Consider the following 20,441-nt stretch of genomic DNA (forward strand, 5'->3'; position numbering starts at 1 on the left):
CCTTCACCTTTCTCCATGAGGATAGCACAGAAGTAACTGGCAAATGGATCACTGTAATACTTTATCTAGGTGTTTGTGAGCGGTACTAATAACTGGATGCATGCTCAGTCACTCACTCAGGTCCAACACTTTGTGACCCCATGGACTGTAGCCTGCCAGGTTCCTGTGCCTGCCAGGAGGTTGCCATTTCCTACTCCAGGGGCACTTCCAGATCCAGGGATCAAAACCTAAGTCTCTCGTGGGCAGGCAGATTCTTTACCACTGTGCCACCTGGGAAGCCTAATAACTGGATAGATGATTTTAAAAAAAAGTCAAAATAGTGTATTCACTTCAATCAAAGATCTCTGTGATTCAGAGTAAGACTGAGGGCAGAAGTCACTGAACTACAGGCCACAGGCTGCATCCAAGTTGTAAGGGAATCCAGCCATGTGCACATGTGTGCACATTTTCTGTGGCTGTTTGCACACTACACCAGCAGGGATGAGGAGTACAGCAGAAACTATAAGGCCTTCATAGCCTGAAATATTTACTACCTGGCCTTTTACAGAAAAAGAAAAAAAAAATGCCCACTACCTTGTCTAGAAAAACAAATCCAAGCTGTGAGATTAGAAATACACATTTAAAGGCCTGTGGTGAATCCGAATCCATGACCAAGAAGGAAATGCTAGCTATCAGAACCCAAAGATGGTCCAGCCAGATCCTTACTGCCTTTCATTAGCACCAAGTTATGCATTTAATGGTATGCCTAGTGTTTCATTGACCAAAGGAAGAAAATGTCATTTTCAGAGGAGACCAACATCTAGCGGGAAGCATCTGGCTCCCCGGGCCATGTCAGAATGCATTTACCCGGTGGGCAAGGAGTGGCAATTGAGCATTTCTCTCTCTCACTTCCTCTGCCCCTATGGATCACCAAATCCTTCACCTCTCCAGTCAGCCTGCTTCTCCCACTATCTATGGGCCCTGTTTTAGTTCAGCCCATCATCATCAATGTTAAAGAGTAAATACCATAAATAATCATAGTGACATCTTAAATCATCACCCCGGCATGGTTAGCATTTTAAGAGCAGAATGATCGTGGTATAACAGGGATACAGAAAGGGCTACCCAGTGCTCTGCTGGCAAAGGCAGGGAAGTTCACAGAGAAGGTGATACCCCACTCAGCTCCTTCTAATCTCTAGCCCCCCTCACTTCTCCCACCTTGGCAGTCTCCTACCCACACTTCAAAACCCAGTACAAGTTTCTCCTCTGCTGGTAACTTTTCCCAAGCTCTGCTTAGCAAGCACTTCTGTGTTCCCTTAGTATTGCTTTCTTACTTGTCACATGATCAAGATAAAGCTATAATTACTGTTTATGATATTTATATAACATAGTAATGATGGCTTTACTGAGTGATCGCTATGCTCCAGACTCTATGCTCCAAACATAGCACTCCACAGAGAATCAAAGCATCTGACCCCAAAGCCTATGTTTGCCCACCACATTCCCATTTTCTTCCTGGAAGGAAGACACTGTGGTGTATTCACGTTTATCTCCCCCAGGCCCCGTGCCCAACAGTACCTATCATATAAGCAATGTTTGTAAAATGAGTGATTAATCAGTATGGTATATGCAGTTCAAAAATTTCCTGTCTCTTGGTGATCCAAACCCCAAACCTAGGTACTCCTGTGAAGAGACTTGACAAATGTAATTAAAGTCCCAAGCCAGTTGACTTTAACATTATCCAAGTGGACATCACCCAATCCGATAAGCCCTTTAAAAGCAGAGCGTTTTCTCCAGAGCTAGAAGTCAGAAAAATTGGAAGAATTAAGGGGTTTGCCACACTCTCACTTGCTTGAAGGTGGAGGAGGCAGATGATGAGGGATGCTGGCAGCTTCCAGGAGCTGAGACCAGCCTCTGGTTGATAGCCAGCAAGGAAATGACAGCCTCATTTCCACAACCACAAGGAGATGAACTCTGCAAACAGCCAGTGAGCATGAAAGAAGACCCCAACCTCCAAATGAGGACCACAGCCCCAGCCAATGTGTTGATTTCAGCCTGGTTAGACACTGAGTAGAGTCTAGACACCCTCACTCAGACTTCTGACCCACGGAGCCAGGAGATCATCAGTGAGTCACTAATCTTACAGTGACTTGTTATTCAACAACAACAAACAAAATGCAAACAGGTTTCTAATTCTGTGGAGGTGATGGTGGCCAAACTGCTTTGTGTGGATTCCAAAGGTTCTGCGGAACATTACAAGAGGTGAACATTCTTGGGCATGTATCCAGACAAAACTTTAATCCAAAAGATGCATGCAGCCCTATGTTCATAGCAGCATCACTCACAACAGCCAAGACAGGGAAACAACCTATCCATAAAGATAAAGAAGATGGTACATATATGCAATGGAATACTGCTCAGCCATACCAATAATGAAATAATGCTCTTTGCAGCAACATGGGTGGGCCTAGAGACTGTCATAATAACTGAAGTAAGCCAGGCAGAGGAAGATAAATATCATATGATATCACTATATGTAGTATCTAAAATTGGACACAAATGAACCTATGGGAAACAGAAAAAGACTCAAGGACACAGAGAACAGGAATGTGGCTGCCAAGGAGGAAGGGGTTGAGGAAGGGATGGAGTGGGAAATTGGGGTGAGCAGATGTAAACTATTATACACAGGATGGATAAACAAGGTCCTACTGAATAGTAGAGAGAACTATATTCACTATCCTATGATAAACCACGATAGGAAAGAATATTAAAAAAGGATGAATATGTGCATAATTGAATCACTTTGTTGTATAGCATAAATTAACACAACATTGTAAATCATCTACACTTCAATCAATCAATCAAAATAGTCCCAAAGTAAAAAAAAAAAAAAGAGGTGAGTGTTGGCCATGATCCAGCATCATAGAGTCGTCATGGGGTGAGGAAGTCCATGTCCTTCTACAGACAGATCAGAAGCTGGTGAAGTAGGGAGCACTCTGCAATGACTGGAGTGGGCAGGAAATACCAAGTCCCAGGTCCTAGTCCCAGCTCTGCCTCACTGTGTGACCCTGGACAAGTGCCTTTACGTCCCTGACCTGTGGTCCTTTGATCTGTCAGATGGGGGGCATTCGTTCCTCTCCTGTCTACTTCACAGGGGTATGAATCAAGTTCAAGTAAGATAAAAGTCCAACAAGCCACATAAATTGTGGTCACTTCTGGAGGAATATAGTGTTTCCTCAATCACCTAGGAAGTTTGGCGAAGAGCTATGCCATATTATAAGACTAATAAAATTCAGGTGAAGAGCTATGCCAAGCTACAAGACTAATAAAATTCAGGTGATTAGGCAGAACTTCAAGGGGTTCAGATTACAGTTGTTCCATCCCTACTAAGAAAAGTGGTTCTTTGCCCTGTGACTCCCTGGGGGAATCATCATCATCATAAAAATAATGTCTTCTGTTTCAACAGCACTTTTCAGAGTACTTTCCCCTCTACCATTTGAATTGCAATAGCTTGTACTCATTAAAGGGAAAAAATGGACTAAGAATCTTTCTAGTTCTGAAAGTTTTGGTTTCCCACCACAAGATAGGGTTAGTTTCACCCACTAAATGGGAAGGAGACTGAGGCCCAGCCAGGTAGGCAGCTTGCCAAGGATACGGGGCTGGTCAGTGAAGCAGCAAAGACTCTCACTGCCAGTCCTTGCTTCTAATATTAAATAACTCCAGCTCTGTGCCTCTGGGATGGAGCTGGGAAAATACAGACTTCTCACATAGAGGCTCGGCTTTGCCTGTGCCAGGTCTGAACTGAAAGGGGGTTCACTCACACTCAAGTTCCATATTATAGACTGAATATAAACAAAGCACTGGAATCATGTCTCATTTTGAAGAGCCCCTTCTTGCAGCCCCTCAGTTATTCCACGATGACAGTTATTCTCCTGGCTGTGGAGCAGAATTTTTCTTTGCTATTTTCATCAAGTAGGGGATGTGCGGAACCCTCTATAGGGTATGCTACTCTCAACACTCAGCTGATAAATATTAATTAAAGAACAGGGAAAAGGGACCCACAGACCAGGACCTTTCTTGGAAAGACTTTGAGCTTCACCAGATGAGCCCCAAGTGGGGAGACCTTAGCTGGGTCTCTCAGTTCACATAATGTTGCCATCCTGAACACACAGTTTGGGGCCATGACTCTAGACATGGTGAAGCATAAGCAGGTTAGAATTATCCTGGCCCTGAAAGTTATTCCTGAGCTCTAGAATCTAACATGAATGGAGCCATCCGGTTCTAAAAGAGGTGGCATCCATGCAATTCACTTGTTATTGAGGCTAAGTGTGCACTGGGTGCTAGAGATTCCACATGGCACAAAAGAGCTATAAGTTCCTTTACTCTCAGAGAGAATGTGGTCGAGGGGTACAACTGACAGTCACTCACACAAACAGATGTCAGACATCAACTGTGATGTGAGTTGCATGGGGATCTGAAAGTCACAAGCTCGAATGCTGAAAGAGTGAGGACTAGGCTGAGGTCTGAAGGATGAATAGGGTTGATGCATTGATCACGGGAAAGAGCAGCATGTGCTAAGGGTGAGAGGCTTTTGAGTATGAAGGATCAAACAAATTTCCATGTGACTGGAGTTACAGAATCCATGTTGTAACGGCAATGGTGAAAGAACCAAGGGCCAGACCACACAGGACCACTGAGGAGTTGAATTTTATTCCAAGTGTAAGAAGAGAGCTTTGATGGGTTTTAAGCAACAACGAAACAGGATGTAATCAATGTTTTTCAAAAGATCAGGCAGGCTGCCTTGTGGATAACTGATTAGGCAGAGGAGTGGGAAGATGGGGGGTGGGGAGGTGAACGGAAACAAGAAATCCAGTTCAAGTGCCCTTGTGATCATCCGGAATTGGAAAAGAAGCATCTTCTCAGAACTCTGCACACCTATAACAGCGCTAGTGGTAAAGAATCCGCCTGCCAATGCAGGAGACATAAGAGATACAGGTTCAATCCCTGGGTCAAGAAGATCCCTTGGAGGAGAACATGGCAACCCACTCCAGTTTCTTGCATGGAGAAACCCATGGACCGGGGAGCCTGGCAGGCTACAGTCCATGGGGTCGCAAAGAGTCTGACACAACTGAAGCGACTTGACACGGCACAGAAGGTGAACAGAACACTGGACCAGTCATCAGAAGACGAGTATGATCTGGCGTACAACTACTTATGATTCCTTGGGCATTAGGAAAATGATTTGCCTCTATGTATCTTATCTTGTTTAACATCCAATAGAATCCATGCATCCTGGCCTACATACTAATGAGTTCAAATCACACAATGTCAGAGATAGGCATGTAAGAAGAAGCAGTTGGTCTCTGGTCCCATGTGATGCTTGGCCCTTCCTCTATCTGGTTTATTTTGTGTCCCCAGCACTTAGTACCCTGGAGAACCATGGGCAGGCACCAAGTATATCTCTATAGATGATTTATCACTTGAACATCTTCAGAAATGGGGAAACTCTCTCTCACCCCCAGAATAGCCACCGTTGCACTACACTCCCCATCAAAAATATCTTCCTCTTATTCAGACAGCATCTGTTTCCTGTAACTTCTGCCAAATGCGCCCGGATCAGGTCATGTGGCACAAGCCTCACGTCAGTCCTTCAGTGAACACACCTCTCCAAGTCTCTTCTTCCTGTATAGCCTCCCCTCTTCCTGCAGCTGTTCTTCAAAGGACATAGTTTTGTTGCACTCTCAGGCTTTCACTCCTTTGAATAAGTCTTCTTTTATTTCCCTCTTCCTCTGAAGCATCTAGGACAGTGCTAGCCATAGAGCAAGCAATAAGTATTTGTTGGTTTTCTTGGGGTGAACACTGTCTGCCTAGAGTGAAAAGGAATCTCCCAGGAACCAAAACAAAGTGGAAGAGACAGGAACGTAGGAATAATACAGAGAGGGTTGACAAGGTCTCAACAATCAAGCCAGCCAGCAGGCCTGGGTGTTGCTCCTGAGTCAGTGTGACTTGGGACTCCTGAGTTTCTTTATCAGTAAAACTCAGTGGTTTGGACTAGTGATTGCTCTCGATGTTAAGCATGAGGTTCTAGTTAAGCATTGTCACCCTTGAGCTTGAGGCTGTCAGAGCACGTGTTATAAAGGGATTAAGGGTACGGCAGCTTCGGGATGATACTTCCTTAACAAACTGAGCAGGATGGAAGGAGTAATGGAATAACTTTGTCACTATCTGACTGAGTCTGACTTGATGCCACATCTGGCCACCACATAAAATCAGACCATATAACATCAACATCATTGGTAATATCTTTGGGAAGCTCTGGACTTGAAATCTCCTAGCTAAATCCAAATAGTCACAGTAGAACTCTTGTCTGGTCATGTTTCTCTTCACAGCTTTGGGAATAAGAGAAGAAAATATGACAATAATCTCAAGGATGAATTTCTCATGTATGATTGTCATATTTGCCACTTTGATCCAGATTAGACTATCCTTTGTCTTTTATTTCAACCAAGTTCTCTTTCACCATGGTAAGAGGAGAACTGTGCCTGCACTCAACAATGACATTCCCCAAAGTGGCTGAACAGAATGCTGGTGGTGTCTTTTCTTTCTAAAATGTTCTCCCTTCCCTTCCTTCTAAAATCCATCATTTTGGTGGCCTTTGCCAGCCAGGAGGGCATTGGCAAGAAGGCAGTCTGAAAACATTTCTGGACATGATAAAATGTGTGCCACATGTGTGTAAATGCATTGCATTCACATATGTATATTCAAACATTTGGCATATATGTAACTGCACATAACAGAATATTTATACATGTTGGTGATTTCATGGGCAGGTGTTGACATATCTCTTTGTTGGCATGTGTCTCGATATGTATGCATGTGTGACAGTGAGTGTGAAGATGTACCTGCAGAGCTGTCTCACCCCTGAGTGGCAACCCCACAAGTCCTTATCCACGATAAGGAACGAAAATGCACAGGAGGCTCTGACATTTGGATTCTCACACTCTGCTGACAGAAGAGATGGTTGCAATAGGGTTTGACAGCTCTGCTGATGAGCTGGGGCTAGCCCTTGGCCCCTCCCACATGTGTGTGTGCTAGGTTGATTCAGTCACGTCTGACTTTTTGCAACCCTGTGGACTGTAGCCCGCCAGGTTCCTCTGTCCATGGGATCCTCCAGCCAAGAATAATGGAGTTGGTTACCATTCCCTCTCCAGGGGATGTTTCCGACCCAGGGACTGAACCCACGTTTCTTATGTCTCCTGTATTAGCAGGTGGGTTTTTTACCACTAGCACCACCCATCACACAGCCTTCTATAATTGATGTCTGTGCTCCTGACATCTCTTCCCTTTGGCCTGCAGGTCCTTGTCTGGCCGCATCGTGGGCGGCGTCTGGTGGTTCTTCACCTTGATCATCATCTCCTCCTACACAGCCAATCTGGCCGCCTTCCTGACGGTGGAGAGGATGGTGTCTCCCATTGAGAGTGCTGAGGACCTTGCAAAGCAGACAGAAATCGCTTACGGGACCCTAGAAGCGGGATCTACGAAGGAGTTCTTCAGGGTAGGGACATCCCTTGTCCGGGGCACTTCCACAGAAGGGAACCAATACCGTCATTAAAATATCCCTCTCAGAGAGCATGAGATTACAGGCAACTGCTTAAGTGAGTGTACACCAGGGACACTGAGAACATTTCTCAGCTTTATACAGATCCCCCAAACACCCTCCATTTCTATATTCGTGGACTTCAAAGCTCTTCCACTGAATTAGACCCCCTCACATACCCTTGTCTGTACCAGGTTCTTTGAGGACTGCAGACTGTATGATAAACAATTCCCTTCCTGCTCCCACAGGCACCTTCAGTCTTGTTAGTTACTGATTACAAACAGTTGTTTTTTGTTTTTTTTTTTTAATCTCTGAAAACCCTAGTTTGTCATCCCCATGGCAGCCGAGAGCTCCTTGGCAGCCCCAACCCAGAGTCACTCAGTCCTCCATCGACAGTTAATTAAGATGTGTGAAGGGCTGTGGGAGCTGCAGATGATAGAGAGATCCGAGAACAAACACCCCAAGCCTGTTTTCCCGTCCTCCCTGCCACTAACGCTGTCTTCATGCTCCTGGAGATGAGATTTTCCTGATAGTTCACACCCAGCGACTGTGAGTGCGGCCTCAGTGCTGGGGGCACTGGGGTGAGGCGGAGGGGACATATTAATTTTCTGCATACTGTTGCCCAGAGCACTCTGCAGCTCAAGCTGTCTGCAGCCCCTCTCCCTGCTGTGACCATCCTATCAGGTCAAAATGCATCTTGCCATTGCCCTGCTGTGTGTTTTGGTGGTTCTGAGCCCGGAAGGTGATCTGAAAATCTGGGCACAGCTGATTTTATCTATTTCTCAGTTTCCTATAAGAGAATATTCAATATATTGTAGATCCCATGATTTATCCGGGGTATTTCTTTTCCTAATTTGAGATCCTCCCTCCCTTTTCTCCTTTCTTTTTTTTCTCCCCCTGCCCAGGACATTGTTGCTTGAATGATGAATCTTCATGTAAAGAATCAAATATTTCAAGTTAGCAAGGAACTGAAAGGTGACCATGCCCAAACTCCTCATGGAACAAATGGGGAAAGTTATCAGTAGATAGAAGCCTGGAATCCAGGGATCTTCACCCCCAGGCCAGTGTGCACACTGGTACCCACTTATGAAACAAATCACCTAGTTTACTTGATTGAAGACTATCTTAAAACTCCCTCTACCAAATGCTTCACTAACATTCCCAGTAACTATCTCCATTCATTTTTCCTTGAGAGCTAGAATTTTCCTGGGCCCAAATATCTTTTGAGATCAGCTGGCTCAAACAACAACCTAAATATATGTCAGTATTTTGCCAACTCCTGTTGATATCAAGAAAATAATCCTGATATTGTGCACGAGGAATAATGACATATTACATATATAAAGAAATCTGTAATCTACATATCAATCACTAGATTAGATAGGTTGGCTGACTCTAGTAGTAACTGTCTTTAAAAAATATAGTCCCTTTGTATGGCTGAGTCCCTTTCGTGTCCACCTGAAACTATCACAACATTGTTGATTGGCCTATCAGTTCAGTTCAATTCAGTCACTCAGTCGTGTCCGACTCTTTGCGACCCCATGAATCGCAGCACGCCAGGCCTCCCTGTCCATCACCAACTCCCTGAGTTTACTCAAACTCATGTCCATTGAGTCAGCGATGCCATCCAGCCATTTCATCCTCTGTCGCCCCCTTCTCCTCCTGCCACCAATCCCTCCCAGCATCAGGGTCTTTTCCAATGAGTCAGCTCTTCGCATCAGGGGGCCAAAGTATTGGAGTTTCAGCTTCAACATCAGTCCCTCCAATGAACACCCAGGACTAATCTCCTTTAGGATGCTCTAGTTGGACCTCCTTGCAGTCCAAGGGACTTTCAAGAGTCTTCTCCAACACCACAATTCAAAAGCATCAGTTCTTCGGCGCTCAGCTTTCTTTATAGTCCAACTCTCACATCCATAAATGACCATTGGAAAAACCATAGCCTTGACTAGACAGACCTTTGTGGACAAAGTAATGTCTCTGCTTTTTAATATGCTGTCTAGGTTTGTCATAACTTTCCTTCCAAGGAGTAAGCATCTTTTAATTTCATGGCTGCAATCACTATCTGCAGTGATTTGGGAGCCCAAAAAAATACAGTCTCACACTGTTTCCACTGTTTCCCCATCTATTTGCCATGAAGTGATGGGACCAGATGCCATGATCTTAGTTTTCTGAATGTTCAATTTTAAGCCAACTTTTTCACTCTCCTCTTTCACTTTCATCAAGAGGCTTTTTAGTTCTTCTTCACTTTGTGCCATTAAGGTGGTGTTATCTGCATATCTGAAGTTACTAATATTTCTCCCAGCAATCTTGATTCCAGCTTGTGCTTCTTCCAGTCCAGTGTTTCTCATGATATACTCTGCATATAAGTTAAATAAGCAGGGTGACAATATACAGCCTTGATGTACTCTTTTTCCTATTTGGAACCAGTCTGTTGTTCCATGTCCAGTTCTAACTGTTGCTTCCTGACCTGCATAAAGGTTTCTCAAGAAGCAGGTCAGGTGGTCTGGTATTCCCATCTCTTTCAGAATTTTCCACAGTTTATTGTGATCCACACAGTCAAAGGCTTTGGCATAGTCAATAAAGCAGAAATAGATGTTTTTCTGGAACTCTCTCGCTTTTTCAATGATCCAGCAGATGTTGGCAATTTGATCTCTGGATCCTCTGCCTTTTCTAAAACCAGCTTGAACGTCTGGAAGTTCACAGTTCACGTATTGCTGAAGCCTGGCTTGGAGAATTTAATTGCCTATACTCCAATACAAAATAAAAAGTTTAAAAATATAGTCCCTTATATGTGTTTAGGGTTTCCCAGGTGCTCAGCGGTAAAGAATCCACCTACCAATGCAAGAAACATGGGTTCAATCCCTGGATCGGGAAGATGCCCTGGAGGAGGAAAGGGCAATCCACTCCAGTATTCTTGCCTGGGAAATTTCATATACAGAGGAGCCTGATGGGCTAAAGTCCACGGGGTCACAAAGAATCTGACACGACTAAGAACACACATGCATACACATACATACACACGAGCATATGTGTTTAACACTTGTCCATTTACAAAGCATTTTCAAAAGCTAGACATCAGTAGCCCTAAAATACATCTATTTAATACCTGCCAATGAAGGGACACTTTTTGGGAATAACATCACACAGGACAATGCTGATTTGTTGTACTGGATCATGGACCCTGACCAAAAGCCTGCTAGATGAAAGGTTAGATTCTGTGAAGGACCCACAGAAGGGAAGATGTCCCCCATCCCCAGGTAGTGCCCACAAACTTGAGACCTGTGCCCAAGTGTGACTGGCTCTCAATCCTTAACAGTCTAGCCTGGATATCCAGTGAGTGACCGGACTATGTGTCGTAGAGCAGTATCAATCCTCACAACATTCCTTCTAAAGTGAGGGCCACACAGGCCATGCAGATGAATCACATGGGGAGCTTCTGAAAAAAATTTATTCTAGGCCCCACCCCAGACCTGCTGAATCAAAATCTCTAGGTTTAGAGCCTGGGTCCTGCATATTTATAGTCTCCATACATGATTCTGGTGCCCACTAGAGTTTGAGAGCTATTGTCCTTGGAGCCAAGATAGTCTTGGAATACACAATACTTGTTCTGACCTGTGAGATAATGAGTGGAATGTGGCTGGAGAGAACCAGCATCTCCAGGGGAGTGAACAAATGAGGTGAAGTCACAAAGGAAGGAAGGTCTAAAATGAGTTCAGGAGGAAATGAGGAAAGCAGCTTGGCTGGGTGTAGAGGCTTTTGAAATGTTAGCAGAAGACCATATCAAGTCCCAAGTTATTAACTTTATCGGACAACAAATTACATTCTGAGAACAGTCTTGCAATATGAGATGACTGTAACTTGGCACCTATGATCTAAAAATTCTTTGTTGTTGTCTTTTAATGATGAACTCAGATTCCAACTGTAGTCAGCTCTCCACTTCTTCAGGACTGTGTAAATATGACCTTATTGAACAATGGATAGATCCTTTGATGTCTTTAAGAGTCAGACAGAGCCCCAGTTTCTTAACTCTTCCCATGTTTAAGAGGAATCTAACTACTTAGCAGTAATTAAAAGATTCTGAGTTCTCCTATTCATTCTGTATTTGCAAGATATTTGTACTTTGGAGCCTACTGGTACTAATTAGAGCCTCTTATTTTGCAATCACTCATAATTTGTTTCTTCCTGAGCTAATCTCGCTCATGAATGTGTGATCAAGCCACATTCAGCTCTTCATTAGTGTGTGTGCGCCGACCTCCATGCCAAGCGCAGCCCGTGCTTCATTCCAGCTTTGTTCTGTCCCTGGCCAGAGGTCTAAAATCGCCGTGTTTGAGAAGATGTGGACGTACATGAAGTCAGCAGAGCCATCCGTGTTTGTGCGGACCACAGAGGAGGGGATGATCCGAGTAAGGAAATCCAAAGGCAAATACGCCTACCTTCTAGAGTCCACCATGAATGAGTACATTGAGCAGCGGAAACCCTGTGACACCATGAAGGTGGGAGGTAACTTGGATTCCAAAGGCTATGGCATTGCGACGCCCAAGGGGTCCGCCCTGAGGTAAGTAGCCAAGATTTGCTTCCTCGGTACTCCCTCTCCCCTCCCTGCCTCAGAAGGGAAGCTGCTGTGTCTGCCACATGCTCCAGCGCTACACGGGAGCTGTCGGGAGGTCTCTTCTCGGATACCTGTGGGCCTGGGAGATTCCAGCCACCTGCGATCTTCAGCCCGGAGGTTGGAAATTGACCCGGGGGCCTCAGCTTGCTCTGACTGTCGCTGCCCGCGTGCTCTTTCTCCATGCCTCGTCTCACCCCTCCCAGTGTTCAACATTGATGAACCTTGTGTTTCTATTGTGTGACTTGTAACATGCCACCCTTTACCAGACACCTCCACATCCAACTGGGCCACAAACAGGGTTCTCCAGCAACCTGAATTCTTTGAAGGTGGTTTGTAATGTTTGTCTCCAAAGAAACAAACACGTGGTCCAAATGAAAAATCAAGTCATTTGAGTCCTAAGATTCTAGCCATCGAAACTGAAATGACACCAATTGAGTGTCGGCACCCATTCTGTCCTAGATGCTGATTTCTTGAGCAAGAGATAGGTAGTTCAGGAAAGAAGCAAAGAGGACTTTATTTTCACATTAAGAGTCTCTGGTATGCATTCCAAAGAGTTATGGCAGAGTCTTATAGAACTAAAGTCAAAAGGCCTAGATTTAACTTCGAGATTTACTAATGACTGTCTTACAAAAGGTAAGACATATCATCTCCCCGACCTTCAGTATCCTCATCTATAAAGAGAGGATAATCACCTAATCCTTTCCTAGGTTTAAAGTGGTTTTAAGTTCAAATGGAATAAACTATACAGAAGGTAATTACAGGCAATAGAGTGTGAAGTCACCTGTAAGATATTATGTCAATTACAGAAGGATTAAATCATTTTAGGGAAGAGTAAAGCATTCAAGGAAAGGTGAGAGTGTGTAAAAGGTTGTAAAAAGATGGAGAGGGGCTCCTAACCCATCATGACATGACATCCAGAGCCACCGCTGCCTCCATATCATTCAATTATTTCAATAATATTGATCCCTACAACAATCTAGGCACTAGGCTAGGAGTTGGAGCTACAATTTGGGGGTAAGACAAACATGGTCCCTGTCCCCATGGAACTACATTCTTGAAGGGAAGAAAGACATTAAACAGATGATTATTGTTTAATGGTCCACGACTAGTATGATAGTCTATAAAACGGGACATAGAGGACACCTACTTTCAACAATTTGGCAGAATAAAACTTCCACTATAAAACACCTAGATATACTGGAGAAAGATATAACAAGTTGCCTTTTAAATGCAAGTTAAGAAATTTCTACACCAAAAAGGAAATCAAAACCATAGTAATAAGCTAATTATACTGAGGCTGCCCTAAGCAGGAAAAAGTTATAAATTATGTGACAACATATAATACATGAGCAAGAATAAGAAGTAAAAGTAAAAACATAAAAGCAATCAACAATACTTTTAAAAGAAAAAGGCAATATCATAAAAGACCAGACATATTTAGAAAAGTACCAGTTAGGATTTAGAGAAGAAAAGTAGTCATTAATATAGAATGTCAGTGAAAGTGTTAAACAGCAAATTAGACAGAGTTAAAGAGAAAATTAGTGTACCTGAAAAAATCAGATAAAATTCCCTAGAATATCACATAGAAAGATAAAAAATTATAATAAAGAGGTGAAGAGACATGAGAAAGAAAAAGAAAAAAAAAAACCCCAGGTGCATCTTCTTTAAGTTCCAGATGGAGACAAGAGAGGGTGAAGCAGGGGTAATATTTGAAGGGAATTTTCCAGAATTTATGGAAAACATAAATACTCAGATTCAAAAATTTTGACTCCCAAGCCAGATAAAAAGATGAAAACCAGCAACTGATTCAGTCGAAACTACAGAACAGTAAAGATAAAGAGAAGATCTCAAATACAACCAGAGATAACAAAGTCCAACTGGAATGCAGGATGGGTGGGATATGACTGAGAAGACTCTTCCAAGGATACTCTTTTCCAAGCTGAAATATGATGTATCAATAGGAGTTAAGTAAGGTCAGTGAAGGGAGAGGTAGAGAACAGTCTGGGCAGAGGGAACGGAACGTGCAAAGACTCTTAAGACAAGAAATTATGGTACAGCTGATAAACCAAAAGAAGCTAAATCCTCCTAGAACACAGATAATAACTAAGAGAAAAGGTTTAGCTATGACTAGAGAATGATAAAGTGTAAATAGATTGTGTTAAGGATTTTTGTCCTTATCTGAATAGAAATGAAAATATATTGAAGAATTTTAACTGTCCAAATATCAGGAAATAAACATATCTGTAGGAATATAAAAATAATTGAATGTGACCTAATAAAAGGAAACAAAATGGCCTGGTATTTTATAAATCATGCATTTTTGTCTGGAAGAACTTAAAAAGCTCTTTGTACACATTTAGGCAAAGTTCAAAGAGGCTCCTGAGGACAGTGCTTGGCAAGAGACTTTGAGATACTTACAAAGCATCACCCTAGAAAGGCCCAAAGTAGAGAATGCACTTTTATAGGTCCAGGAACACCAATGATGCTGCACTGTTATAATTTACTGAAGGTTTTATTAAGTCAGGGACCTCATGTGATCCAAATATTTGGATGCAAAGTTGAGGGCAGGGGAAAGGTACAGAAAGTGACATGAACTGCCCACTCAATACATTACCTCCATCTCCCTATCCCACACATGGATGCCTGGAACATAGTGACAAAGTCAGTAACATGAACACAAATCTCAGGTCAGCTGGCAATTCAAATGACTTTCCACCATAATAAAAGCTACTGCTGAGTGACTGCCTACCACATGCCACACACTGTACTATGCATTATCTCATACTAGCCTCTTGATCTCCCTATGAAGTACCACCATCCCCATCGTATGGATGAGGAAACAGCAGCACAGAACTAAGTTACCTGACCAAGTGGACACAGCTAACAAAAGGAGCCAGATTTCAAGTCCAGGCAGTCTGACTTCACAGCCCGTGGTTGTTCTTACTCTAACACTGTGCTGGGGTCCATGACCGACAGCGCCATTAAAGGCAGAAGACTGGTCTTAGAACAGGTTTCCCAGTACCTATGCACATGGGTCAAACAATAACCATCAACTCAAAGATTTGCACATGGACTTTTGGAGCCCAGAGCATCTACTCACCACTTTGAAGTCTAAAGGTGATAGTGAATGCTCACTTTAATGCACTTCTTTTTTTTAATGCACCACTTTTTTGAGCAGTAACACTGCCTTTATGGGTTTTACATGATCAAAGTTTCTTTCTGGGATAAGTATTGAAAATAGTTCAACTCTATATTAAAGAAATACTTAATTCTATTGCTTATATCTCTGTAAGACATAACAAGTCATTTACTGTTTGGAGAAAAAAAAGAGCAAGATAAAAGGAAAGAGCAATGAAAAGGAACATCTTCCAAGTCAGACCACTGGTGGTTAATGTGCACGTCAAGAATACATAAATGGTGGCCATATGCCCACAGCTCTCTCCCAGTTCTCCTTTCTTTCCATTGGCAACCTTTATGATAGCCATGGGGCTCCCTGACTCAAAAACAGAAGAGCAACTCTCATCCTAAGAGGGCCTTGAGTTGTTGGTCTGGGAAAAGCCCTCCTCCCTCTAGGGGATTCTACTTCTCATCTCTGCAATAAAAGGAATCATTCTAGCAACCAGTAGCGTAGAGGTCCCAGGAAACATCCCATTGCAAAACAGCTGCAGAAAATATGAGTAAATAACCACATATGCACGCATACAGCCCAGCCAGTTTTCCTTCATGTCTCTGCCTCACTCGACCAGATTATGCTGATTCCTCCAGGCATGGTCGAATACCAGCAAATCATGGCAAATGAACTGCCACAGACACATGTGCCCGCCCCAACAATCTCAGATCCACTGATCTGATCCTTGCAAATGGTTCTGCATGGCAGAGATGGGAAGTGAGCAATGGCATAAAGGGTAGTAATGATACACGATACCTTTGGTCCCCACTGAAAAGGGGCTTCAAGGTGCTTAAAGATGATACAGCAGAGGAAAGCAGTGTTGTCCTCGAAGTATTTAGAATCACAGAAAATACCTTTCTAAACACTGTCTAACCATTCACAGAACTGCAGACTCTTTAGGAGTGTTCACACCACAGATGTTGCAAACTTCTCTTCCACCCTGTGAAAGGTGGGACTCCTGGAGTCCTCACAGGAAGGTGTGCTCCAGACTTAGTGCCAGTGTTCACGGCAAGAAAGGACCTCCCTGGCGGTCCCCTCCACCACCTGCTCTCCAGAAAGCTAGACCTGATCACACCTGCAGGGCATTCACTCCCTTCCAGCCTGCCTCCTCCAAGAAGCATCAGGCTCCTCCAAGGCGGATCACCCAGCTCTGCCCCATAAGGTCAGAGAACTGATAGCTAAGGCCCAAATGTTCCTCTAAAACTTGCCAAGTCTACTTGGCAGGGGCCAGGCGTGTCCCTGCGGAACCGTAAAAGGCTGTGTCAGTGACAGAATGGTGTGTTTGTCTCTTCTGCTCTGGAAACAGATACTCAGGAAGCGAGGTGGTACGGTGCTTGATTTTTCTATTTGGACAGGTGGCATTTCTTTGAAACAGATGCTGTTTGTTGGCTGTCCCTGCATGCTGGGGGTTGGGTGAGGGGCTGAGTTTTGTTTCCGAAGCCCTGAGGTTGTGGATAAAGACCTGCACAGCCAATGCCGGTCACTGGGGGAAGATAATTGGTAAACCTACTAATTGTGATCTATTGCCAACTTCTGCTGCCAACTCAGTGTATCTGCTGGTCTGAAGTTTCTTTTCTTTATTATGATAAATACTCCCTTCAGTTGGAGGCGACGTGTTCAAATTTCCTAACTAAGGGAGCATGGCCCCTGTTTTCCCAACCAAGAAGGAATCCACACCAGATTGGCCTGACTTAAAATCTCAAGTAATGATGCTCCTTCACAAACCATCTATCAGGAGTTTAATGGATTTGCTGAGAGTTATACCCTAACTGGGACATTGGTCAAAGCCTGGTCTTTAACTGTGACTGTGGTTACACGGAGTCTTCTCTGGTCCCTGTGATCATGACATGTTTTGTGTTCTGTCACATGTCTTGTCCATGCCGGATGTGTGAGCCAAGGTGACAGGAAGAGAATGCAGCTTAGTGGGTGAGGGTCTAAGACCCACTCCCCATGATTTCCACACAGCTTCACAGATTCCTTTTCTTCACACAAAGAACCGTGTGCTGCACTTCAGGGATTAGTGGTGAGAGAGACACGATTCCAGCCCTTAAATAATGCATGATCAAGCTTAGCTCATTAGCAGTATTATATAGATACCTGATAGTCTACTCAATGCCCTAAGAGAGTCAGACATGCAAGAGGAGGAGAGTCAACATTGGAATGGGAGGATTTCCAAAGGTTTCAACACTGAGGTAACAACCAAGATAGGCCCCTGAAGAAACCGTGATAGGTGAGAAGGGACTCCAGGTGGAGGGGACAGAGGAAAAGCAAGGACAGAGGTGGGGAAACATAGGACTTGTTTTCAGGAACAAGAATCCACTTGAACTAGCGTGCACATTAATAAGCAAGAGCCACAGATTGTGGTCACAGTGAAAAGAATGTCAAATGTCTCTGTATTTTTTATCTGATGTCAGTAGGGGTCACTGAAGGCCACTGATGGAGGGACCGTGTCAGACAGACTCCCAAAGATGATTCTGGCAGTGGTTTGTGAGGTGGACCAAAGTGAGGAGGACTGCAGGCAGGGAAGGTTATTTAGAAAGCTGCTGTGGTCATTTGGGTAGGAGATCATGAATGTGGTTACAGATCATAAGGAGATGGGGACAGATAGAAGAAGTGGTTCTATGTTTGTCATCGAAGCCTTACTTTATGACTTGGTAGTTTGGGAAAGAAGTCTGTTATAGGCACTTTCTAGGGACTTCTGCGCTCCTCTTCAGGAATAACCAGGTACAAACTGATTCTGGCAAGGACAGAAAACAGGCAGACATGGGGTTTACCTCCCAAACAGAATTATTCAGTTCAGTCGCTCAGTCGTGTCCGACTCTTTGCATCCCCATGAATCGCAGCATGCCAGGCCTCCCTGTCCATCACCAACTCCTGGAGTTTACTCAGCAGTAAAACAGTAAAAACAGAATTATTAACCCACCTCAATTTTACCTCTAGGGCAACTAGAAGGTTGAGAAAGGCTGGGAGGGGTACAGAATTCCTGGCACTGCAGTAGAAATGATGGAGAATGCCAATTATGTCTTCCTCCTACAGCACTGACCTCGAAAGTGTGAGTCACTCAGTCATGTCCAGCTCTTCGCCACCCCATGGACTGCAGCCCACCAGGCTGCTCTGTCCACGGGACTCTCCAGGCAAGAATAGTGGAGTGGGTTTCCATTTCCTCCTCCTGGGGATCTTCCCAATCTAGGGATCGAACCCATACTTCCTGCACTGCAGGCAGATTCCTTACTGTCTGAGTCACTAGAGAAGGCCAGCACTGACTGCAGCTTGTTTATACCTGTTTTAGTTTTTAATCAGACATAAGTTCAAGATTGCTCATCAACATTTTAATCTCAATAGCATTCCTACTGAATATATTTTTCTCCCTTCACACAAAGCAAGGCTAGAAAATAATCTCCTAAGAATCACCTGTCTGCATTTGCATTTGGCTAAAAATAAGGAGGGAGGTTAAGGCCATGACTCAGGAAGAAATGTCCCAAGGTTTTAGGGGAGTGGTCTCACTTCCAGGGATTGAAGGTCTCCTAGCTGCCCACCTCCACACTGGGACCATGTGACATTACTGTATCTCAAGGCAATTAAGAAGATTTTTCTACTTTTAGAGTCACACTGACTGAGAATATAACTGGGAAACAAACAAATTCTGTTTTGGTGGTGTTGACTTGCCATAAAGAACTACTTCCCAACTTCAGTATGCTTTAAAATCTTCTAGGGAAGCTGGTTTAAAATGCCCCTTTCTAGACTCTGATTCCTGAGATTCCTGACTCTGCAGGTCTAGGTGGGGTCCAGGAATGTTCAGTTTCCACAAGTCTCCTGGCAATTCTGTTATGGTGGACAGCAGTCCACTTTGGGAGACAAGGATGGAGGTCAGGGAAGAGAGTTGTCATGTTTTCTGAGGAAGCAGTGGCTTGGAAACAAAAGGAAGATGATTATGATGGGAGAATGACAGGGAAACTGCACTGAATAGTGTCGAAACCATGATCTGTGAAGTCAAACAAACTCAATTCAAGGTCAAGGGCCATTACTTTACTAGCAGTTTGATCTAGCTTGGTGAGTCACTATAATTTTATGAGCCTCTGTTTTCTCTTCTGTAAAATTGGAGTAATAACAATTCATTGCAGTTGCTCTGAGTTCTGATGAAATAACTTAAAGTGCTTGTCACAGAGGGTACTCATTAATGTTAATTCTCCACCCCAATCCTCCTCCCATTAGACCTATCACAAAATCACTTTTGGGCCAAATAACTTATTTTTTCCTTCTTTGTGAAACCAACTGTGTTCATCAGAAATACACGTGAGCCCCACCCTCATCCCTCTGTATTAGAAATAAATTGTCTCTCTCTGAGAACAATCTGTGGTCCTCCCCCACAGAGAACACACTTTAAAAAAAAATAAAACCCTGATATTTCTTTCTCTCCCTCCCTCCCACCCTCTTCCCATAGTATGGTATTGGTGCAGGGTCCGCTGCTGAGAATAAATACAGTATGTCCCAGGGAAATGACAGTCCCTTTCAATTGGTCCTTGCCTCCTGATGGGTAGCCAGGGATGCTTGTTGTCATGGTAACCCTCTGAACTTTGTGACCCAGGTCAGGCCTGATCAGAGGCAAAGGTCTCTCAGCAGAGAGGCTGGATTTGCCTGTATCTTCAGAAGAGCCAGAGAGAAAGGAAGAGAGGGAGGGAACTGGGGGATAAAAAGGGAGAGAGGAAAAAAAAGAAGGGAGGGACCGAGAGGGAGGCAGAAAGAGAAAGCATGTGTGTGCTTGTGTGTTTGAATAGAGACTGGAGGTTTGCCAGAGGAGTGCTACATCAATACAGAAGCTTCTCAGGTCAGGACACATGGGATGGATTAGAGAAAATGCAGAGAAACCTGGTGCCCTAGCCCAGCACACAAGCTCAAGCTGGGGTGAGGGGCAGGGGGACGGTTAATTGAGCCTTTTAGTGGTGGTGCTAAGACCTGCTGTTAACATTTATCAAGCACTGACTCATCCCGGGCACTTCTCTGAAGTATGAGATGCACACTGTAGGCTTATGTAATCCTATCAACAACCCTGGGAAGGTAATATTGTTTTCATTCCGATTGTATAATTT

The 20,441-nt window shown here is 43.9% G+C and overlaps 1 protein-coding gene across 4 annotated transcripts in view; it reads left to right on the top strand.

The window, feature by feature from the left end:
• GRIA1 (glutamate ionotropic receptor AMPA type subunit 1) overlaps positions 1 to 20,441 on the top strand; it is a 336,627-nt gene that overhangs the window by 283,467 nt on the left and 32,719 nt on the right. For all 4 annotated transcript variants that reach the window (XM_043913360.1, XM_043913359.1, XM_043913362.1 and 1 more), the window contains exons 12-13: positions 7,336 to 7,534; positions 11,884 to 12,131. In XM_043913360.1, coding sequence (XP_043769295.1) covers positions 7,336 to 7,534; positions 11,884 to 12,131 — 447 coding nt within the window. The remainder of the gene's footprint in view (positions 1 to 7,335; positions 7,535 to 11,883; positions 12,132 to 20,441) is intronic.

The sequence above is a fragment of the Cervus elaphus genome, chromosome 9, assembly GCF_910594005.1.
Source record: "Cervus elaphus chromosome 9, mCerEla1.1, whole genome shotgun sequence".
Taxonomy (NCBI): Eukaryota; Metazoa; Chordata; class Mammalia; order Artiodactyla; family Cervidae; genus Cervus; species Cervus elaphus.